Below are 26055 nucleotides of genomic sequence, written 5' to 3'. Positions count from 1 at the left end.
CTCAATATCACAGGTATCTGGCATTGTTAGCAGTGTTTCTGTGTGTATTGTGAATATTAGTTAAAAACATAGAAGATTGTCAACAGAAAAGACCACCTGCTCCATCTAGTCTAATTCTGAGTTGTTCAGGACATGGAGGCTGGAGACTGGCTGCATCCACTGCACACACAGGAGAAGCTGCTTTATATCTTCCCTTATTCCCTCAGAAGTCGCCCCAGGATCATGTAGGACATTAGGGAGAAGATGCTGAGCGTGATCTACTGTACACCAGTGTGATAAATAACTCCCCTGGTGTCTGACCGGCCATTTATGAAGCAGCTGGAGTCGGAGTCGTATATACTACATATACTTCTGTTTTTGCTATTTTGACTATGGGATAAATTACACGTACAAACGCCTTTTACTGACTGACGGATGACAATACTGTAGTATAACCACGTGACAAGAAGAACATCTTCTGTAAATGCTGCAGCCATATGGCAGGCCTCACGGATCCCACAATCCGCCGGCGTACTCACATCTCGGAGGGGCTGAGTGTCATACTGGGAGAGGGTGGTTTTGTCTGTGGCTCATTTACATAATTGCAGCAAAACTGGGATTGGATTCTCGGCTGTCGTACACTAATGTTGCGGTCGGAGGCAGCTGACACAGCTGCTCAGCAATGTGTTACACAATGCATCCCATATGTGGGACAGATCACACGCTGGATGGCACAGGACACCGATAAAATGGTTCACAAATACTTTGAATGCATCCAATTCCTTGACTCCGCATCCAGCAGATGAATATAAAAAGGATGGAATGTGACCCCTGACCCCTGGGGCTGTGAACGCTCGCCAATAAACTACACATTTCCGTATCGAGGCGGTACAATATAGGAACAGAAGCTCTTCAGCATATGGATTATGGTAGCTTGGGAAGGCGATGCACAGCAGGATACAAAGGGTATAAACTCGAACTATACCGTTTGTAAGTTAAAGATCCCACGTCTTGCCTCTAAATAGAGCAAAGACGTCTCTGGCCGACGGCACCAAATAGGTGGGGAAGTCACCTAAGCTGTACATCCCAGTATTTCTTGTTTCTCGACGTGTTTAATGCCATACACTGAGGTAAGATGGTTTTGATTCAGTCTGTACAGTGAAAAGGGGGGCCGAAGGATGTATACTGCACCCAATAGATAATAAGGAGGCATTTACACGTTCCACATAAGACAGACAATGTGCTACGGAACGGCGTTTGGACCTCCAGAGATCATGATTCAAGATGATCCCGGGAGCTCTGAAACAGTTTATATCTTCATGCTACTGTACTGATACAGCCATGCAGCTGTGTCAGTACAATAGTTCGAAGATTTAGACTGTTTTGGAGCACCCGCTATCATAATGAATTATGATGGCGGAAGTTCAGAGATTCTGGTCCACAGCACATCTTCCGAGCATTAGCCATAATGTGAATGCCTTGTAAAATCTAAAAAACTAAGGGCCTCCTTCTGCAGATAAAGATGTTATAGGTCCCATTATAGTCTATAGACATTCACATGAAAATCAAAAAACTCGCATGTAAAAATCGCACCAAACACGCAGCGATAAAAACGCAGCGATACGGTACATGTGAAGGCACCCTAACACCACCTCCCCGACTGCCGTCGGACTCCAGTTTCTTCTGGCTTTCAGGTACATCACGACCCAGGGCAAAGTACCTGCTAAGGCCTAAAAAGGCATCAGTTGTCATCAGGTTTTCTATCCGTTTTTTTTTTTTTTTTAAATGAGTTTCTATCAGTTCTATCAGTTGCCATACGTTTATTGATCAGTTGTCATTAGTTTTTTCCTATACGGCATTACAGGGGGCCATTGATGTAGGGGGGCAGCAGCACACCAGAGGGCTCTACCTTGGGCAGCAGGGGTAGGGCAGTAGGATATCCCCTATAGCAGGGGTAGGGAACCTTGGCTCTCCAGCTGTTGCAAAACTACAACTCCCATCATGCCTGGATATGTCAGACATGATGAGAGTTGTGGTTTTACAACAGCTGGAGAGGCTAGGTTCCCCACGAGGGTACAGGGTTGGGTAAGTATACATTCTTTATTACGTTCCTGCACCCCCCCTTCCTGCAGTGGAATTTTAGTTGTGGCCTGGAGTTCTCCTTTAATAGTATCTGGCAATTTCAACCTGTTGGCAATATGAACTCATTTTATGGGAACTTGCAGGTATGTTTTCACATTATGGTTGCTGCATAAAGACAAAAACTTACTGTACAATAACGTGATGGTCAATGCGGATAAAACTTCTTTATTAACCTATGCAGGTGTGTGTGGTGATGTCCGCCCTGTGGCAGCTGCAGCATAACAATCTGGGCTATGAGGGAGCCCAATTTTTTTTTTTTAAATATAGAAACTTTTTAAAACTCTATGTAAGACTGGCATGGATTTCTTTGCAGAGTTCCATAATGAGTCTTTTAAGCCACTTATTAGCCCGCTCTTAAAAGGGGTGGTTTAGCCAAAAATGTTTGCTTTCAAATCAACTGGTGTCAGAAAGTGCCAGAGATTTCTAATTTACTTCTATTAAAAAAAAAAATATCTCACGTCTTTCAGTACTTATCAACTGCTGTATGCCCTGCAGGAAGTGGTATTTCCAGTCTGGAGAACAGGAGAGGTTTTCTTTGAGGGATTTGCTACTGATCTGGACAATTCCTGTCATGGCCAGAGGTGTCAACAGAGAGCACTGTGTCAGACTGGAAAAAAACACCACTTCCTGCAGCACATACAGCAGCTAAGTACTGGCACTAGTCAATTGGCAAGAATTTTTTTTTTTTTTTTGCTGAACTACCCCTTTAATGTGTTTCACGCACACGACTATAATCCCCCTTCTTATAAAATTACATGGCAATTGTTATTTTTTAACTGGCATTTATAGGAATTCCAACAATATTCCGATTTAATAAAAAAAAAAAAAATTCAATGAAGAGTCTTTATAGGGCTTAAAATCTCCCTAGTTGGCATAGTGTCAGTACTGCCGCCTCTCTATTGGGGTCTTCACATAGCAGCGGGCCTCCTCTCCTGACAGAAATCCACCCAGGGCTGCAGGAAAATGAGACGCTAAACAATACCAGATGCCATCAACCAAAGCGATTTCGCCATGTTAGCATCAAAGAGTATTGCTCAATCCGCACAGCATATTATCACGCGGTGGACGCACTGCGAATAGCTCTCACTTTGCCATGATAAAACACTATAAAAGGAGCAATATATATTAGCAGCCTTCTGTTTTCACTCCCTGCAAGACGAGGCCGTATCATATGGAGCCAGAGACTATCACTCACTATAGTCATAAAGTACGCTACTTGTGTGATCTTCATTCAAGATTCAGCTGTAAGATACAGAGCAGAGAGGAAGGCAATGCTCTGACACTTCAGCAGCTCAGCCCCGCCTACTTGACACTTGGCCCAGAACGGAAAAAAACAACAACAACTCTGATTCGGCACATGTTCACACCAGGTCTGGACTCTTATGTTCAATACAAGCAGATGATAAACACAAAGGCTGGGTGTGAATAGAGACCAAGTGGCAATGTTTATAGCAGGGACTGTGCACCCTCTCCACTACTGCGACACTACATGGTTAGGATAGGGGTAGTATTCCAACCAAGATGACCATACAAGGTGAGCTCATTTACATTACGGGGGGTTCCCCATAATTAGTATGAATGAAGCGTCTGTACTGCTGCCCAGATTAATGGGGAATCTGTCATAAGTTTATGCTTCCATCATTCTGTTCAGACGCTCTCCTGATAAGCAGAATGGGATCTGTGCCGAACCACTCCCTCCACCCTCCAGCTGCTGACTGACAGCTGTCTGCCTATACACAGTATAAACAAACAGCTAATTAGAGGCTGGTAGGTGGAGTGTGCTGATGCTTATGTATATCCAGGACTATTTATTGTACATTATTATCCTTAATAGAGAATCTCTCTGAATTAGCTGCACAAAACAATGTAAGTGATACATCATTCTGTTTAGCTTCTCTGTCACTAGTTTATACTTGTGGGGGGGGGGGGTTATCCCCACTTTTGTGATTGGTCAATTTGCGTATCAGCTTTTACAGTGTACTAGTGATAGAGATACCATATACACAGTTATTCTTAAAGGGGTACTCCAGCAATTTTTTGTTCTTTCAAACCAAGTAGTTTCGAAAAGTTATGTGATTTGTAAGTTACCACTATATAAAAAAATCCAGTCTTCCAGTACTTATCAGCTGCTGTATGTCCTGCAGTAGTTGGTGTATTCTTTCCAATCTGACACAGTAATCTCTGCTGAGACAGTTCCTGACATGGTCAGAGGTGGCAGCATAGAGCACTATGTTAGACTAGACAGAATACACCACTTCCTTGAGGACACACACCAGCTGATAAGTATGGGAAGACTGGAGATTTTTAATAAGTAAATTACAAATCTATATAACTTTCTGAAACCAGTTGATTTGAAAGAAAAAAAGAGTTTTGCCCCTTTAATGGAAAGAAATGAACTGATAGCAATGTCAGTAAAGACTGTTAAATATCTGGTGTTTCTTGTAAATATGGGCAAGAAGTCAGCTACCAATAAAACATTGAAGGGGCTAAGGGGGCAAGTAGAGCGCAGGTCCATACAATGTCTATCTGGGTTACACTATTCCCCAATACACTCGGTAAATCGCTGCTCTTCTCTTCGGACTGTTCCTAATTAGCCGTAAGTGAAAAGTAAATGTCAGGTCCTCAAAGCATAAGTTGTCTGAGTGTAACGGCCGTCAGTGCACATCGCTGAAGGGTGTCCGAGAGGAGGGTGCACCTTTTATACTCTTCCCATCAGAAGGAATGGTTTGAGGCAGGTCAAGGGGAGAGAAAAGAGGGTGAAATACAGAGAAAACCATTTAGAGGAGTTGCCTTTGAAGGGCTCTCCTGAATAGGGGAAGAAAGTGCTTGTCAGATTTGAGCTGAAGTGAAAGCCACTTGTGCTGGTGAAGAGTACAGATGGCGGTGAAGAGGGGGCGTTAATGAGTCCAAGCCCAAGCTCTATTATGCTTTTATTGCACAGTAAAAGCAATGTCTGTTTCTGGATTAAGAAAAACTAGATTTTCCCACAGTGAGGAGCTACTCAGTCAAAAGATGGAAAGAGTTACTTTTCAGTTTGTAAAATTGAGAGTTTGCCGGAATACATTCATTCCAATATTTATTTCTCTTTTGTTTTTTTGCTAAAACAAATGTATAAACACCACTCTGAATATAAAAAAATAAATAAAAATTCATAATATTATATATATATATACACATACACACATATATATATATATATATATATATATATATATATATATATACACACACACATATATACACACACGATAATATATATATATATATATATATTTTTATATTCAGAGTGGTGTTTACATATTTGTTTTATAAAAAAAAAAAAGAAAAAAAAAATTATTTATATATATATATATATATATATATATATATATATATATATATATATATATATATATATTATATATACATACATATACATATACACACACACACACACATATATATACACGTGTAATACCTACATCTATCCTGTAGAGGCCACTGTAGGGAAAATGAGGCCAACCACTCTTGCCAGAATGTCAGAGTAGTTAGAGGTTCTTTAAAGGGGTAGTGCGGCGGTAAAAAATTATTCTCAGAATGACACACATTACAAAGTTATACAACTATAATGCATGTTATGTCTGTGAATGGCCCCCTTCCCCGTGTCCCACCACCCCCACCCGTGTACCCGGAAGTGTAGTGCTTTATACATACCTGATTCGTGCCGACACGCGTCCGCCATCTTGTGCCAAACGTCATCTTCGGCCGGCCGGCCCAAACACCTCCGATCTTCCCGAGTGCCAGGCACAAGATGGCGTTTGGCACAAGATGGCGGACGCGTGTCAGCACGGATCAGGTATGTATAATGCACTACACTTCCGGGTACACGGGCGGGGGTGGTGGTACACGGGGAAGGGGGCCCATTCACAGACATAACATACATTACAAAGTTGTATAACTTTGTAATGTGTGTTATTCTGTGAATAATTTTTTACCGCCGCACTACCCCTTTAATGAGATGTAATGGGAGGTAAAAGTTTTTTACCACGACAGGGCATAAGCTGCAAACAAATTTATAGGACTACTACTGAATTCAATGGTTAAAGCAATCCTTTTAAGGCAGGTAAAGGCCCTATTACACACACAGATATCTGACAGATTATTGAAGCCAAAGCCAGGAAAGGATTTGAAAAGAGGAGAAATCTCAGTCTTTCCTTTATGACATGTTCTCTGCTTAGTCTCTTCCTGGCTTTGGTTTCAAATCAACTTTTGGCAAAAGTTATATAGATTTGTAATTTTCTTCTATTTAAAAATCTCCAGTCTTTCTGTACTTATCAACTGCTGTATGTCCTGCTGTAAATGGTGTAGTCTTTCCTGTCCGACACAGTGCTCTCTGCTGCCATCTCTGTCCATGTCAGGAACTGTCCAGAGCAGTAATATATCCACATAGAAATGTGGTCTCCCACCACGGGTGCTATTGGTTACACCCTTCGTAAAAGCCTGTACTTATCGTGTAAAAGTGGTGATTAAGGTAGTGATAAAGTTTTGCCACTAGATGTCGCTATATTAGATGTATGTATTCAGATGCTGCCCAGCTTAAGTATCTAAAGGGTTATAGTTTGTTTGTGTGTCACATTGATCTGTGGACCTATAGTAATCTGTTCTTCTCTCCTATCATCTCTCTCTTTACTTCTTCTATTGCACTCTTCACCCACTCACAGCGCACTTTACATGCGCTGAGAAAGGAAGTCACAAGGGTAGAGGAAGTGCAAGGGTCTTTCGTGTTGGACATTGTAGAGGAAGGACGCAAGCTAGACAGCTCTCTACAGTGGTCCTCTCTGGGCCCTGGCCCTCTGCCAGGTCCCCTACTCAGGTCAGTCTTGGTCAGAACCCCGTATGGGTTGGAAGCAAGACAGGACACAGCTAACAGTTTTCTTCTCAGTAACACTACACAACACTATGCAGTGTTAAAACCCCTTTCAGGAGAGGACAAGTTAGGGACAACCCCAACCCACGCCGTGGACTCGGAAAGTCACAGAGCAGGACAGTATCCACAGACAGCAGTAAGCTGGGAACTGTTCCGGATAGAGCAAAGTTGCAAAGGCCTAGGAACTATCTTGCAGCGTGGTTGTCAGCAGGGAACCCTCAGCATTCCAGGTAACAAGGTCTGGGGCCTTGTGTCACCCTCATTGGACGGGTCACCCGACACTGGTGGGCATTAGGTGGTGTGAAGACCCAAAGGTCAATACACAGGCACAAGTATTCTCTTTTTCTTCTTTTAAGTATTCTTATACCTCATCCTCCAACATCCCGGCAGAGCACAGTACTACTTGGGTTGAGACTCTCACGACATCCTCCTCTCTGCTACTCTGATTCTTTGTATCTCTCAAAACGCTACTCAGTCAGCGCGACTGTACTCTATACTACATTCCTATCGCAGATCTGGTTGCTGTTTTGTCAAGTATTTGTCTACAAGTATTATCAAGTGTATTATCAAGTACTTTATCAAGAGAAACTTCTACTGACAAGGCACAACTGTATAACCTGCTGCACATACGTACTTTTCCAGTAAAAACAGGGTTATTTATGATAAAGAGACTCTGTGATTCTTCACCTCACACCGACACAGTACACACCGCAACTTTGAGACATTTCCCTTTCTGTGGGTGGCAGTTCCAATAGTCCGGGAGGATCACTACACCACTCTGGCCATCCGTGACTACATTAACCTAAGGGACCCCGTAGCAGCCCGGCAGGACACTGTCCAGAGGGGAAAAAGGGTACAACTGGCCTTCTAAAATAAAAGCAGGCGTGCCATCACATCTGTGAGCCCCGCTGGCACTGGCGTCACAAAGTAACATCTTAATGTCCGGCTGAATCTCGGCCAACCACCATCGGAGTGGCGTCACACCTCAACACCTAGCAAGTGACCGGACAATCCTCCAACACAACAACACCGGGGATTACAACCACAGAAAACCCTTCCTGCTGCGGACAGTTCCGGTCATGGTCAGAGATGGCAGCAGAGAGCACTGTGTCAGACTGGAAAGAATACTTCCTGCAGGGCATACAGCAGCTGCTAAGTACTGGAAGAGTTCATTTTCTGGAGTAACCCTTTAATTGTTAGAATTCCATGTAATTCCATACTTGCATTATACAGTAGCGTAATCTGTTATAACTTTTATTTCAGAAATGACCAAGAAATGTATAGGACGGCAGCTTAAACATTGAATAAACACTTGATCTTAACTTAGAAACAGAAATGACTTCAATATCCAGTGCAAAACCGAATACTAGAAGGGGTTAACAGCAAATCGTGTATCAAGTAGTTATCGATTATAGACACACATGGAAAAAATTATTCTCAGATCCATAATTGCGAAACTGTACAGAATGTTCGGCACGCACGCACGCTAAGTCTCTATAAACCATAATCTCATCATAAAAAGCCAAAGTGAGCACGCAAGTCTGGTAACACATAATAATCCGCCATCACAGTCGGCAGAAAACACTTCCTATGTTAATCATCATCTTATTGGTCCATGACTGCGAAGAACATTATTGTGTATATGTTACGGCCATATAAATGACCACAAAGCCAAGTACAGGAAACGCACAAGGGTCACTGGTTACAACGGACAGACCGCGCAGGATGAGGCCCAGGTGCCCGACTGGTGATCACTGGAGGACGAGAGACAAGACAAGTGGATAAAAAACGCACAAGAGAGAGAATCACTGCTCGACTGCTCATGGTTTTCCTCTTTCAGCGGCAAAAAATATAATAACAGTTATTCAAGCTAATGTGGCGTCGACATAATACCAAAGTAAACTAATTCACTCCTATTAGGCTGGGTTCACACTGCGTTATTGCAATCTGTTTTTTTCATCTGTTTTTTGCAAAAAAAAAAAAAAAGATAAAAAAAACTGATGGAAAAAACGGATGCATTAGTGTGCATCCGTTTTGATCTGTTTTTTTCATTAACTTCCATTGTAAAAAAAACGGCTCCTTTTTTTTAACGGACACAAAAGTAGTGTCAGCTATGTTTTTGTGTCCGTCAAATAAAAATGGATCCGTTTTGATCCTTTTTTTTTATTTATTTTTTTACAATGGAAGTCCATGGAAAAACGGATCAAAACGGATGCACACAAATGCATCCGTTTTTTTTATTTGTTTTTTTGCAAAAAAAAACGGATTGCAAAAACGCAGTGTGAACCCAGCCTTATTTAAAAAGTGGAGAGAAATAATTACTAAAGATACAGCTATTAAGGATAATTTACAGTGGGAAATTACCGCCCCAATTTGGGAGAGGTCCCTTTAAAATTTACTTTTGCCAAACAGTGAACAGGTCCGAAAGCAATTGGCTCTATTTACTGCGTACTAGCCAGGCCTGATACTGCGGGCACTGCTCCCACCCACCGCCGTTGGAAATTTTTACATTTTTTTTTGTAAATTAGAGACTGTCACACTGCCTAAGCGGTTTTCACAGCGTTTAGAGAAATGGTTTACAGCAAGCCTTAGGGATGTAGGCATAACAGGTCCTATTCATTTGTATAGGAGAGATTCCTAGGCATGCTCTGTGGCCTGTGCACATACATAGTGTTGTGTGTGTATTGGTGTCACTTTTCAACACAATTCTGCCTGTGATGATAAAGAGGACAAAGTGATCTGCATGGAACAGAAAGGGTCAGCCTATTATTAGGTCGTATTGCCAGAAACAAAATAGGAAGATTTCAGAATTATTTTATAGTAATAGATAGAAAAACAGAGGCGAGGAGGGCTTGGGAATTTAAAAAAAATAAAAAAATTCTAAAAATATGTACAACAAAAATTTGCTGTAATAAATTAATATATTTTAGTTATTTTAATAAATATATATCGACTAAATTAAATAAAATGTATATGTACACATTGAGCCTGGCCTGATGTTAGCATTAAAATAGACAATAACATTGTGTCACTAGTGTTGCAACCTGTAGCTGAGCGAGTGGCAATTGACAATTGACAGCAGCTACAGCACTACGGACACAGACAGCTTCCCCCAATGTTATGTCTTTCCTAATGCTAACCTGTATATCTAGGGATGCTCAGTATAAATATATTTAACTATGCCGAGACTGCAGTTCCCAACAGAGGGTCTGTGTCACCCCTTACTGCTTTTACTTAAAGTTAAAAAAAAATTTTTATAATTTTTTTTTTTTTTTTTACTGACGATACATTACATGGTTATATAAAACTTTAAGAAATGTACAATAAATATTTTTTCCCCCTGTTGGAATACCCCTTTAAGTTATACATGCCTTCACATCTAAAAGGGACCCCGCAATCTAGCCATGCTTCCATGTCAGGGTATGCTTCAATAGAGGGACCTGGCCTCTGGGGAACCTGGAACGTGCTGTTCTCCGCATATGGGTTAATAACCTATAACACAATAAGACAGGGATGCCCCGCGCGTGCTTGTGGCAGGCTCTCCGCTTCCCTCTCTGCTTGATTCTTGTAATCCCCACTAATCTACAGTGCGGCCATTAAAGAACCTCAAAGCCCAGACGTGATATGGCCTCTCTCCCCGACGTGAGTTGTTCTCACACAGAACCTCGGTGACCATGAATCTCTGCCAATTAACATACACATCTATAAATCTTCGCTCACAAAGTGTAAAACCATATGTTGAAGAAGCCGACTCATTTTCCCAAGTGCCTGCCAAAGAGACAAGCGAGACATTTAGAGGCCAGGAACAATGTTGCCACAGGGTGCCAAATTTACAGGAAAAAGGCCTATAGGCTGCTGTCACGCAAACCTTTGACAAGTGTTGCCAAATGGCTCCATAGGCTGCGAGTGCAGTGACTGAGCTCTTTGTGTTCCAGCTTAACGCTGCAGATGGGAAGAAAAAAAAAAAACTAACTGCGATTGCTGCTCCCTACATGTGAAATGTTACACATAGGAGGCGATAGTCCTCCCCGGCCTGTGCACATTCTGGGAATCCTGCTCCACATCTCAAAGTTGACAAAGTTTTCTTAGACATGAGGAGAAATGTGACTATTTCTTATTTTGGTTATTGTTATATTATTATAGAAAGGACCTGAAAATCCAATAATTACTATACGTAAAAATCTACATTATTTCTAACTACTACAGCAAATGGCACCTATTCAGTCGGCAGCCGTATAACCAAAAAGTGGCACCAGCTAAACATTCATTAGTGCAGAGAAGAGACTATAAAGCCAAGACTCCATCTTGGCTTTCTTTTATTAATTAAATCACCTCTAAAAGGTTACAGTCACATTAAAACTACAGTCCAATCTGCAGCATCTTACAAAGTAGGAGGAACTGATATATAGCTTAAGGGTATATTCACACGGGCGGGCTTGCAGCGAGATTCTCGCTGCGAGCCCGGCAGGTCCTGGCAGTTCCCATACACTACATACTTGCTGCGGTCTAAACGACCGCAGCGAGTATGTAATTATACCGCCCTTAACCCCTTCTGCTCCCGCCCGGCTCCCCCGCTGTAAGCATACTTTATCTGTCCTTGCTGCACGGGTCCGGTGTCCTGCTTTCCCGTCCGGCCAATCAGTGGCTGTGGCTGGGTAACACTCTGATTGGCCGGACAGGGGAGCAGGACGCCGGACCCGTGCAGCGAGGACAGGTAAAGTATGCTTACAGCGGGGGAGCCGGGCGGGAGCAGAAGGGGTTAAGGGCGGTATAATTACATACTCGCTGCGGTCGTTTAGACCGCAGCAAGTATGTAGTGTATGGGAACTGCCAGGACCTGCCGGGCTCGCAGCGAGATTCTCGCTGCGAGCCCGTTCGTGTGAATATACCCTAAAAGGAGACCGGCAAAAAAAATTTATTAAAGTTTTGTATTGCCCTCCAAAAGTTATACAAATCACCAATATACACTTATTACAGGAAATGTTTATAAAGCGCTTTTTTCTCTGCACTTACTACTCCATCAAGGCTTCACTTCCTGGATAACATTGTGATGCCACTTCCTGGATAACATGGTGATGTCACGACCCGACTCCCAGAGCTGTGCGGGCTGTGGCTGCTGGAGAGGATGATGGAAGAGGGATGCTCACTGTCCCTCTGTGCCCTGTGTCCCTCAGTGTCTCCCTGCTATCATCCTCTCCACCAGCCACAGCCCGCACAGCTCTGGGAGTCAGGTCGTGACATCACCATTTTATCCAGGAAGGGACATCTCCACCATACTTCTCTCCCCCCTGCTTCTCTCCACCATACTTCTCCCCTCTGCTTCTCTCCTGTGCTTCTCTCCCCCCTGCTTCTCTCCACCATACTTCTCCCCCCTACTTCTCTTCACCATACTTCTCCCCCCTGCTTCTCTCCTGTGCTTCTCTCCCCCATACTTCTCTCCCCCCCTGCTTCTCTCCCCCCAAACTTCTCTCCCCCAAACTTCTCTCCCCCAAACTTCTCTCCCCCAAACTTCTCTCCCCCAAACTTCTCTCCCCCAAACTTCTCTCCCCCAAACTTCTCTCCCCCAAACTTCTCTCCCCCAAACTTCTCTCCCCCAAACTTCTCCCCCATCCCTATGTTTCTCTCCCCCATCTCCATGTTTCTATCCCCCATCTCCATGTTTCTCTCCCCCATCCCCAGGTTTCTCTCCCCCATCCCCAGGTTTCTCTCCCCCATCCCCATGTTTCTCTCCCCATGTTTATCTCCCCCCTGATTCTCTCCCCTGTTTCTCTCCCCCATCCCCAGGTTTCTCTCCCCCATGCTTCTCTCCCTGTCTCTCCCCCCGTTTCTCCCCCAATGCTTCTCTCCCCCATCCCCAGGTTTCTCTCCCCCCCTTCCTCCTCACCTCCTCCCACATGGTCGCCGCTGCTCTCCGCCTCACCTACTGGCCCCCCGTAGGGCCCAGACATGCTGCACCACGCTCCCAGTCTCCACTGATTGGATGGGAGGAGCACGTCCGGGCGCTACAGGCGGCCAGTAGGTGAGGCAGACAGCAGCAGCGGGGCGATCTGCAGGGGCACCATAGTTTGGGGAACTTTCCCCGCGGCACACCCGACCATGTGTCGGCACACTGGTTGAAAATCACTGCTCTATAACATACCTGCAGACTGGACTGTATTTTTAACATGACTCCGTTTAATATAAACACTACATTAGTATTTGTCAGGAGTATATAATATATATACAAGATATATACAAGATAATATACTTATCACATAGTGCAGAATTAGCATACAAATGGTTTCGCAAACATAATAATCATATATAACTAGTACGGCCATAACATAAAAACCCTTTCATAGGCAGTAAGACTGAGGACACACACAGTGAACAACATCCGCTGTTCAGAACATCACATTAAGCAGCCTGCAGATTAGAGCATGCCCTCTAATATCACCAAATACAGGAGAAAAGTCTTGGGCAGGTTTACTAAAGACCGGCACATTAGAGCCATGTATAGTAAAGAATAGATTGGTGCTGACTCATTGACTTCTATGGGATAGGTATCTAGGCATGGTCTGTGACTTGTGCAGAGGTCAATGTTCAGGGATGGGGACAGGCTGAGCTCTGTTCACCACCAATTGTAAATGGTCTGGTATCATGTAAATACCAGTGTTTCCTTGCGATAATAATGAAGAGAGATTGTGGAGGAGTGATCTCTACAGAACAGGAACCCTATTAGGCTTGGTGATTATTTTAAATTATAGATGGCAAAATGGAAAATTAGAAAAATATTGACTAAAAGGGAACCAATCACGCTACAATTGGCCATAAAGCTAAGGAAACGTGCTGGTACATCACCCAGCACGCTTCCCAAACATCCCCCTGTTGCCTCCATCCGCTGTACATACAGACAGCAAAGTTAGTTTAATAACCTCCCGCGCTCTATGTAAATTACCAGCCAAGTAGTCACGGTGGGCGGGTGGCTGGTTATCTAGTCCTCTGGGTGTGTTGGAAAGCGCTGCATGCTGATGTCACTCGGGGGGGGCATTGCACGTAGGCCACGCCGACGTCTTTACTATGCTGCGCATGCGCCGTGCAGCCGGAGAAGACGCTGCTGTACTGCGCCTACGCGGCGTCGTACAGCAGCGGCTTCACCCACTGTACTGCGCCTACGCGGCGTAGTACAGCAGCGGCTTCACCCACTGTACTGCGCCTGTATAGACGTCTGCGTGACCGGCGTGCAATGCTGCCCCCCCCCCCCCCCGAGTGACGTGACAGTAACTAGATAACCAGCCACCCGCCCACCATGACTACTTGGCTGGTAATTTACATAGAGCGCGGGAGGTTATTAAACTAACTTTGCAGTCTGTATGTACAGGTGACGGAGGCAACAGGGGGATGTTTGGGAAGCGTGCTGGGTGATGTACCAGCATGTTTCCTTAGCTTTATGGCCAATTGTAGCGTGGTTCCCTTTAAATCCTGTTTAAAAGGGGTTGTCCCACAATTACAACGTACCCCTATCTATAAGACAACAAATAGAGCCGCAGTGCACACATTCCACTCAGAATTTTGGGATCCCGATCTTGAGAAAGCTGAGGGTGCCAGTTACCTGACCTCATGATCATACACCCGCCTATCCCGTGATAAGACACCCTCAATAACATAAAACCCTGACTTAAACAGGCCATTTGCTGATTACCGATCCCGCTTTAAATAAAATTTGTCGCATCTGTCCATAAAGCTATAAGCTGGCGGAGATTCCAGCTACAATTTATATCAATTTAAGCAAGACATCTGCATGTTACACAACTAGCAACCATTTTACCTCGATTTTGTCTGTCTTGGCATCACCCCAGTAAAGTTTGCCATCTTGAAGATCCAGAGCCAATCCATTAGGCCAACCCAAAGAAGAATTAACCAGAACAGTCCTCTCCGATCCATCTAAATAAGCAGACTCAATCTTCGGTTTCTCACCCCAATCTGTCCAGTACATGTAACTACAGAAAGAATATATAAAATTCTTTTTATTCCAAGTGAAGAAATAGAACATATAGATAATATAAGTAATGACAATAGCATTGCTATGTAAATAACTGGATACACAAAATTATCAGCCATAACATTAAAAATACTGTCAGGTAAAGTGAATTATATGAATTATCACAATGGTGTCTAGAAAGGGGTGGGATATAGCAGATAAAAGCCAATTCTTGCCGTTGATGTTTTGGAATCAGAGCACAGGCACACGTAAGGATCAGAGCGACTTTAACATGGGTTAAATGGCAATGGCTACACAACTTGGTCAGAGCATCCAAAATAGCAGGTCTTACGCTTCTCGTACCCAGTGGTTACTACCTATAGGGGGCAATAATACAGAAACAGTAAACCAGAGAAAGGGTCATGAGTTCCCCAAGCTCAATGATGCTCAAAAAGAGTGGTCCAAACCCATAGAACAGCTACTTTAGCCTAAAGCTTTGCAGCCAGAGAACAGTCTATCTATAATGACTACTGCCAAACACCCAAAATGCCTACAGATTGACATAAACAACAGAAGTGGGCCGTGGAAGAGAAATATCGGGGGGAAAGATTGCACCAGTATGCACTATGGGAAGAAGGGAAAAGGTACTGCGTACTCTGGGTATTAATCTGCTGAAAAACCTTGGGTGCTGACATGTAACCTCTGCCTAAACATTTCGTCAGACTGTATAAACTACTTCAGATTATTCCCTAATAGTAGAAGTCTCTGTAAAGGGGTACTCTGGGGGGGGGGAGGGGGTTGTTATAAAATAATAAAGCCCCCTTAACTCCCTGCCGCCCCTGCTTTCCTGACGCTCTGACCTGCTGTTAGGCCGCTTGCGGTTCCTGATGCCATGAAGTTGTAGGTTTGCCCAACCAATCGGGCTGCATCGGCATCCCACCTCAGGCCTGAAAGATCACGGCACCATAACCAGATTATGTTTCGAGACATTCCAGAACGATCTTGGAAAGTTCAATGTGTTCAACTAGTCCTAAAGTTCGTCACATCTTTTTGTGGCACCACGATTCTGCCATGCTAAGTTCGCATATGTCCGCACCCTTTCAGAATTGGGTGCTGAGTCATCTATGACCCGAATGTGGTCCCCTAGTAACGAAGTTCAGATAATTTCCAATACGTATATGTGTGCAGGAAATGACTTAAATAAAATCACTAGATGACTATGTCCGGACCATAGACAGGGGTCCAGGCCAGTTCATGCACAGATGTCCGTATTCTGTTCATACAGTATTCCGAGCTTCAGAACGGCAGAATCATGGTGTTGTTATTCTGTATAAGTGACATGAAAACAATTTTTTTTTTCTTCCTTAAATCGATTGTGCCAGCTTATTACAGCATCTGAAGGCTTGTGACCAAAATAAACTTACCCCGTCAGTGGATTTAGTACAATGGCCCTTGGTTCATCCAGGTTTTCAGATATTAAGATTTTCCTGGATGTTCCATTAAGGCGGGTTACTTCAATACGGTCCGTCCCAGTGTCCGTCCAGTAAAGATTGCGGGCAACCCAGTCCACTGCTATTCCATCAGGATGCTGCACCTCGGTGGTCACCAATGTCTGCGCTCCAGAACCATCCAGATAAGCACGACGGATTGCTCTAACCTCATCATCAGTCCAATAGATGTATCCTTCCACGGGGTCATAGTCGATAGCAATGGCGTGCCTTATATCATCGATCTGGAGTACAATGTCTGTAAAGTCTGGCATGTCTAAGGAGATCCTTCGCAGGTCGGTCCTTCTTGCAAGCAGTAGGACGTCGTCGGCCCCTAAAATGACCAGGAACAGCGTTTAACACAAAAGTAATGATTACGGTTCTAAGTGTTCTTTGATAGACATGGAAGTGACAAGAGATTATCCTCCTTACTTCACACGGTGATGGATCCATACAAGTTCTGTAAGAAGGTGACAGGGAATAGCACGTAGATGGTAATAGCAACAACCAGCTGTCAATGTATTCATACACAAATCCGAAAACATGATTTGATTGAGAATGGCTGTAGTATTATTAACTAAAAGATCCCAGGAGAGATGAAGTATTTTTATAGTGGCCATTCAGGAGACAACTACTGATTCCCCATCATATATGCTGCTATGTCTTCATGGGCACCAGGGCATTATACTCATCGTACCAAGCAGGGTATCAAATAAGTTTAATACAGATAGGACAACTAAGGGCCGTATTACACGGAGCGATAATCACTCAAATTAGGCCGATTCGGAAGATTATCACTCTGTGTAATAAAGACAATGATCAGCCAAAGAGCTGATCGGACGATCGTTGTCTTTCAGCAAGTTTAAAAATCATGGGCTGCCCACCGTGCATCGCTACGTGTAATAGTGATGCATGGCTGACGGCTGATCACAATGTAAGGAAAATAATAATGTTTATACTTACATGTCCAGGCTCCCCTCACTATCCTGGTGCCATTTCCCTGCATCTGCCTCCGGCCCTGTCTCTGTACTGACTGGCTGCTCTCAGCCAATCACTGGCTGCGGGGCTATTCCGTCTCAGTTAGTGATTGGCTGAGCAGCCCGTCAGTGAAGAGATGGAGCCAAAAGGGTCAGTGGCGGCTGGGGGTAGCAGGACACATGGGGAAAAGGCACCAGGACCCTGTGGAAACCTAGACATCGAAGAATAAACTTTATTATTTACTATGCGAGTAGTAAGGGCTGCACGCACATCACTAACAGTACAGATATATACAGCCCTTGCTACATGATCGACAAGGCTCAGTAAGAGAGCACCCATCTAGCTGATCTACATTGATAAAGGTTAAAAAAAATGTATAGCTCTTGGCATGAAACTATAAAAAAAATAAAATAAAAAATTATATATATATATATATATATATATATATATATATATATATATATATATATATATCATAAAAATCAAAGTCTGTCTGTCTGTCCTTCTGTCTGTCTGTCTGTCTTCTATAGACTTCCAAACGCCTGAATCGTTTGACCCCAAATTTGGTACACAGATACATTGGGTGCCCGGGAAGGTTATTGCGAAGGTCCCGTCCCCGCCAGATGTACAGGGGGGGGGGGGAGGGGAGGGGGAAGAGCGCCCCATAGAGATGACTGGGAAAATCTCCTCACTGCAAAACACAGGTGATATAATTAGCTGCAGCAGACACGGCAGTTGGAGCCTTAGCAACCAATAGGATTACTGCTTTCATTTTCACAGGGAGCAATGGTTGCTAGGGAAGCTGCCTCACAACATCCACAGTAATAACTGGTAGACCCCGTACTCCATCTATACAGTACATGTATATACAGGACCCCCTACTCCATCTATACAGTACATGTATATACAGGGCCCCCTACTCCATCTATACAGTACATGTATATACAGGACCCCCTACTCCATCTATACAGTACATGTATATACAGGACCCCCTAATCCATCCATACAGTACATGTATATACAGGGCCCCCTACTCCATCCATACAGTACATGTATATACAGGGCCCCCTACTCCATCCATACAGTACATGTATATACAGGGCCCCCTACTCCATCTATACAGTACATGTATATACAGGGCCCCCTACTCCATCTATACAGTACATGTATATACAGGGCCCCCTACTCCATCTATACAGTACATGTATATACAGGGCCCCCTACTCCATCTATACAGTACATGTATATACAGGGCCCCCTACTCCATCTATACAGTACATGTATATACAGGGCCCCCTACTCCATCTATACAGTACATGTATATACAGGGCCCCCTACTCCATCTATACAGTACATGTATATACAGGACCCCCTACTCCATCCATACAGTACATGTATATACAGGACCCCCTACTCCATCCATACAGTACATATATACAGGACCCCCTACTCCATCTATACAGTACATATATACAGGACCGCCTACTCCATCTATACAGTACATGTATATACAGGGCCCCCTACTCCATCTATACAGTACATGTATACAGGACCCCCTACTCCATCTATACAGTACATGTATATACAGGGCCCCCTACTCCATCTATACAGTACATGTATACAGGACCCCCTACTCCATCTATACAGTACATGTATACAGGACCCCCTACTCCATCTATACAGTACATGTATATACAGGGCACTACAGGTATACCAAACTGTGACTGGGTAACACTGCCACACCAGACCTGACCAATACCGCCATACAGTGCTGGATAACACTGTCATACCAGACCTGACCAATACCGCCATACTGTGACTGGATAACACTGCCATACCAAACCTGACCAATACCGCCATACTGTGATGGATAACACTGCCATACCAGACCTGACCAATACCGCCATACTGTGCTGGATAACACTGTCATACCAGACCTGACCAATACCGTCAAACTGTGACTGGGTAACACCGCCACACCAGACCTGACCAATACCGTCATACTGTGACTGGATAACACCATCATATCAGACCTGACCAATACCGCCATACTGTGACTGGATAACACCGCTATACCAGACCTGACCAATACCACCATACAGTGACTGGATAACACTGCCATACCACACCTGACCAATACCGCCATACTGTGACTGGATAACACCACTATACCAGACCTGACCAATACCGACACACTGTGACTGAATAACACTGCCATACGGGTAAATACGACCCTGCAGGTATACAGGACACTACAGGTATACAGGACCCCAAAACTATACACTACAGGTGCACGGGACCTCCACAAACTATATACTACAGGTATACAGGACCCCAAACTTTACACTACAGGTATACAGGACCCCAAAACTATACACTACAGGTATACAGGACCTCCACCAACTATATACTTCAGGTACACAGGACCTCCACCAACTATATACTACAGGTATATAGGACCTCAAACTATACACTACAGGTATACAGGACCTCAAAACTATACACTACAGGTATACAGGACCTACACCAACTCTATAATACAGATATACAGCACCTTCACCAACTCTATACTACAGGTATACAGGACCCCAAAGCTATATACTACAGGTATAGAGGAACTCCACCAACTATATACTTACTACAGGTATATAGGACCCCAAACTATACACTACAGGTATACAGGACCTCCACCAACTCTATACTACAGTTATACAGGACCCTCAAACTATGCACTACAGCTATACTGGACCCCCGAACTATATACTACAGGTATACAAAACCTCCACCAATTATACACTACAGGTATCCAGGACCCTCAAACTATAAACTACAGGTATACAAGACCTCCACCAACTATACATTACAGGTATACAGGACCCCCGAACTATACAGTACAGGTATACAGGACCTTCACCAACTGTACACTGCAGGTATACAGGACCTCCCTCAACTATACACTACAGGTATACAGCCCCCCCAACTACACACTACAGGTATACAGGACCCCCCCCCCCCACACTATACACTTTAGGTATACAGCCCCCCTAACTATGCACTACAGATATGGGAGACCCCTAAAAACTATACATTGTGGGTATACAGAACCCCTCCAACTATGCACTACAGGTATACACTAATTCCACTGATTAACTCAGATGAAACAATACCTTTAGCTTGGCCTCTTGGGCACCTTAGAACAAATCTAATTAAAACACTGACACTTTATACCCGGGCAGCGCCGGGTACATTTTCTAGTGTGATAGATTATATATATATATATATATATATATATATATATATATATATATATATATATATATATATATATATATATATATATATATATATAATTTCCGAGCTTTTGATGCATTGTAAATCTACATGTGAGTGAGAGACAGTGAGAGTTTTACTAAGTGCAGCCTATAGAACATCCTGTACAGCTTTGAGGGGGTGGGGGTGGGGGGGTATATGGAGATTCCCTCCACGGACGTCATTAATACACTTTTATTAAGCTACAAATCTCTGATCAGAGATGAAATACGCCGCTGCATTGTGTGACTGAAGCGGAGTAGCCGCAGTGTTTAATTATCACAAGCCTAAAACAAGGCACGAGACATGTGGAGAACATGAAAGGGACATCAATCACATCAGCCTGGACCAAGGACGCGGCCAATTTCAATGCTTCATTCATAAATATACAGAAGCTGTGGGGTTGCGGGGAGGCTGTCACTACAGGATACAATATGGTTTACACTGCGTGAGCAAATCGTCAAGCCGGCCGGATCCTATGTGGCAGAACGGGACACAAACCTGGGTCTGACACAGACCTGCTCTGGGATACTTTCCTTGTCCGTAATATATACTTTATAGCATATCAAAAACTCAATCCATCAGTCAAGTATATGCAATAGGAGACCTCACTATAGGATTTCTCACAATGTATATAGTAAAATACAAAATCAGACAAGGAAATATAGTATTACATGTTCCCCGTTCAAGAGAATGGAGGAACCCATACTGTAAGGTGGGACCTGAAGAAAGGAAGTGGCTCTTTATAAAGGGGGGTGCTCATGCCTCTATGACATCTATACACTGTTTCATAGACCTTATTAGGAAATTTGGAGTTAAAGAAGAAGAAGTATTCTTGCTTCATAAAAAATATGTTTATTTGGCGCTGGGGTGCAGAAAATGTACCCTCACCGCTACTGTTAGGCCGCATTCACATGTTCCGCATGGAACACGGACGTGGAAGGCCTGTACCGGAGTCTGTCCCCTGGACGGCAGCATCTCTGATATGCTGCTGGGAGCGGGGGAACTGTACAGATATGAGCCGAGCTGTAATGACAGAGCCGTGCAGCCGTCCCCCAGTGGTGAATCCTTGGAAAATATTGGGGGAGATTTATCAAACATGGTGAAAAGTGAAACTGGCTCTGTTGCCCCTAGCAACCAATCAGATTCCACCTTTCATTTTCCAAAGAGTCTGTAAGGAATAAAAGGTGGAATCTGATTGGTTGCTAGGGGCAACTGAGCCAGTTTCAGTTCACACCATGTTTGATAAATCTCCCCCATTGTTTCCCAAATCAACTGGTATCAGAAAGTTATACAGATTTGTTAAATTCTTCTATTTAAAAATGTCAAGTCTTCCAGTACTTATCAGCTGCTGTATGCCCCGAAGGATGTGGAGTCTTGTTTTCAATCTGAAACGGTGCTCTTTGCTGCCACCTCTGTCCGTGACAGGAACTGTCCAAAGCAGTAGAGGTTTTCTATTGGAATCTTCTACTACTCTGAACAATTCCTGTCACGGACAGAGGTGGCAGCAGAGAGCACTGTGTTAGACTCTGGAAAGACATAGGACATACAGCAGCTGATACGTACTGGAAGACTTTTTAAACAGAAGTAACTGATTTTTAAACAGAAGTAATGTGCAAATCTCAAGACACCAGAATATTTTTTCATCAGACTACCCCTTTAAGACTGCTTGTTGATAAAGCCGACCCAATAGTTCAAGGTGACTTGTGGCGTGACAGCCACATTGGATTTTTGGATGTTTAGCATATAACAAACCAAGGCCGATTGCTCCACATTTACTGTACTATTTTACCCCTCTCATGTATCACCATTGCCACCAGTAAAAACAAATAAAAGTAAAAAAAAAAAAAAAAACCTTCACTGCTGACAAGTCAAAATGAAGATTTCCAGATGATACATTAGGTTAGATCCTTGAAGACCCTTGTGAGTGCAACAAGACAGCTCAGTCTCTGCAAGCAAAAAAAAAACAAAAGAGAAAAGGCCTTATATAGTAAAAAAGCCGATTCTCCAGAATGTGGAAAATCCCTCAGATAATAGGCAGAATTATTTTTTGCACGTAACGCAGAGATGATGCTTGGGTTTCAGCGCTTGTGATCAATTTTTTGTATTTTTGCAGCACTCAATCAATCCGGTGGAAGGAAGTCAAGCGCATTCCCAGACACTACACACTCGCCTGGGGCCTGTTTACAAAAAGCATTCCAAGTGTTTGAAATGTGATCTGAAATCCATCCGATGCAATCGCTCTGTACATATACTGTATAGGGAAACTAGCGGGCAAAAACATATACAGTCCGACTGGGACCCTGCTGGGCTCCACAACAAGCGATTCGATCATTTTCTTATATATAGCACCAACATACTCTGTAGAGATGTATAAGGCGTGTGAGATCTGATGAGGATAATTCTGAAGACCGTAACTCACATATAAGCTGTCAGTGTGTGGAGGAGGAAACGCACGCAAACACAAGGAGAACATACCCTCTCCATACAGAAAGTGTATTATTCTTGGAATCGCTACCTTTACAAGCAGGGCTGCTGGGAGAATAAAGAACTCGGGCTACAAAGAATTCTTTGTCGAGAACATTCCCCGGAACATAAATCATCACAAACGCAGTTTATGGCGGCCTGGGAAGAGTCAGAGAACAGGTCGTCATATTGTTGCCTGCAGATGGGCGAATGGAAAACCCCAAGGTGAAAACAGATCATGGAAAAAAGAACAAGTGACCAGTATTATTAGTGATAGAGTCAATGAAGATCAGTGATCTATTTAACTCAAAACTGTATGGTATAGAATAGGTTTGGAGATGGGGCTCTCCAGACACGCCACCGACAAATGATGTTGGTGGAGGTGGAGTGTGATGGGAAACCACCGCCGAAACACTTTGGGGGACATTTATTAAGACCAGTGTACGAGTAAGCAAAATTAGGCCCCACCCCCCATCTTCCCTGGGGCAGGCATAAATCATGATAAATGAGGCGCAGGGGGAGAAACGCCTCCTCCCCACACCAACCAAGAGTGGCGTTGTCTATGGAAGAAAGCGGACATGTTTTTTCTAACTCTGGATAACCCCTTTAAGTCGAACAGTGGCCCCTGACTAATCAACACATAAGGTTGGGTATTGTTTTGCCTGACCCTCTGGTCCCTACAGCTTATCCCTTCCCTCCTCATAGAGAACATATGAACGATCAGTCACATTGAATGTTTGTGTGTATAGGAAAGATGGGAACGATAAGTACCCTGAAAATGTATGGCCTCCATATGATATGCCCGACAACTTTCACAACACAGGTAGATGCAGCTCTTTTATCTACATGGCTAGAAGGACTTCACAGGACGCGAAGTTCTAAATGCACAAACCAACAGCTACAAAAATCCCGACTATCTTCAATGGTTGCTCCTCGCCACTCGTCATTCCAACCAATTCTACTGCTGCTCCCCAGAGATCTGGATTGTTCTGCTCCCAACATATTGGGTGAGGGGAGGTCTGTGGAGATTTGTGCTAAAACAATAGGATTCCAAAAATTACTAGTGATGCAGTACCTACTATAATGGTAGAAAGGTGTCTCTACACATCAGACTAAAGTCCATGAAAACGATGGCTCATTGGGTGACGTTGGCATCATCATCGCAATGAAAAGTCGACTGGGTTTGAAATTTTTCAGCCAATAGTTGTACTACTAAGAATATTTAACCAGGGTCATTGATCATGTATGGCCAGTCTGAACAACTCTCTGAACTAAACTCTGTACGGCTGGGTCTTTGAAACAATCCTTCAGAAGATGATAGTCCGTTCAACCATTGTTCAAATCACCAAACTAATTCTATCTAAAAAGATCCCTATACACCTTATACGTTCGTTGGCCGTTGACACTCGCGAGGCTCTCCAAAACCACCCACGATAGATGAAGTCGGTCGTGATGGAAAATCACTGCCCAACCCCTTTGTTCTGGGAGAGAAGTCGTGGCCCTTACAAAAACACAGAAACGCTTGGCCGTGGGGAGGACAGGGGCTGGACGGGAGAGATTACAGACGCCAGCGATCAAGTTATTGAAGGTGTATGGCCGCCTTTAGGAGAACCTACACTTTTAATGTGACTACTAAACCAACATCATATTAACTTTTTTAAAGGGTTACTCCAGCGAAGATATTTTTCTTTCAAATCAACTGGTTTCAGAAAGTTATATAGATTTGTCATTTACTTCTATTTAAAAATCCCTAGTCTTCCCATACTTTCCAGCTGCTGTATATCCTGCAGGAAGTGGTGTATTCTTTCCAGTCTGACACAGTGCTCTCTGCTGCCACCTCTGTCCATGTCAGGAACTGTCCAGATCAGGAGAGGTTTTCTATGGGGATTTGCTACTGCTCTGGACAGTTCACGTCTCTGACGGAGGTGGCAGCAGAAAGCACTGTGTCAGACTGGAAAAAATCCACCACTCCCTGCAGGATATACAGCACCTGATAAGTACTGTTAACTTGAGATTTTTAAATAGAAGTAAATTACAAATCTATATAACTTTCTGAATTCAGTTGATTTGAAAGAAAAACAATTTTGCTGGAGTACCCCCCCTTTAAGTCTTCTTACACTGTGGGACAATTTATGGAGCTATACATATAGTATAAAATCACTGAACTATAGGGAGTCAGTCGTTCTTAAACGTTTAAATAGCTACGTAAAGAGCTATGACTCAATAACCAAACAGGACCCTTTAAACCCCTGAAGCCGTGAAAACTTTGTTCATATAAAAAAAAAAAAAGTTTTTAGTCTAAGTCGGGCACCTGAAAAAAAAAAAAAAAAAAGTATCAATAGGCAAAAACTAAAGATTTGCTGTAAAAGTGAATGGGTGAAGTTGAGGAGAAGCCTATATAGGAGCGGACAGCAGTTCCCATAGGGCTGGTCTGATGCTCCGGGAGCATAATGGATGTTACCAGGGGACTGTGAGAAAAGTACAGCCTGTAAACTAAAGTTAAGCTTTCTTTTAAAATGTCACTCCACTCCCCAATTTAAAGATTTAAAAAACAAAGGAGAAAAAAGCATTTGCTTCACAGAAGGTATGCATAAATTTTTGGAAGACAAAAACCTCCACTCTGACAAGTTCGCCCGGGCCCGTAAATTCTAAGGGGGGGGGGGGGGGTAGCTACGGACGACTATGGAAGTAAAAAGCACCGCTTTGGAACAATTATACAGACTGACAAATGACTGCAAACCATTCCCATTGCACGACTGAGCTGTTCATTTGTAAATGAGCTGTCCATGGCCTTGATCAAGAAGTCTCCGTGGACGTGGCATAGAAAT

General features: G+C 43.5%; 1 protein-coding gene across 2 annotated transcripts in view; it reads right to left on the bottom strand.

Annotated features, from left to right (window-relative positions):
• Positions 1 to 26055, bottom strand: part of LOC138787952 (low-density lipoprotein receptor-related protein 5-like) — a 182521-nt gene that overhangs the window by 47474 nt on the left and 108992 nt on the right. For both annotated transcript variants that reach the window (XM_069965281.1, XM_069965280.1), the window contains exons 6-7: positions 16412 to 16808; positions 14835 to 15006 (exon numbers count right to left, since the gene is read on the bottom strand). In XM_069965281.1, the coding sequence (XP_069821382.1) occupies positions 14835 to 15006; positions 16412 to 16808 (569 nt within the window). The remainder of the gene's footprint in view (positions 1 to 14834; positions 15007 to 16411; positions 16809 to 26055) is intronic.

The sequence above is a fragment of the Dendropsophus ebraccatus genome, chromosome 4 (genome assembly GCF_027789765.1).
Source record: "Dendropsophus ebraccatus isolate aDenEbr1 chromosome 4, aDenEbr1.pat, whole genome shotgun sequence".
In the NCBI taxonomy this organism is placed as follows: Eukaryota; Metazoa; Chordata; class Amphibia; order Anura; family Hylidae; genus Dendropsophus; species Dendropsophus ebraccatus.
The sequence above is the reverse complement of the archived record's forward strand: the minus strand, read 5'-3'. Positions and strand labels throughout refer to the sequence as shown.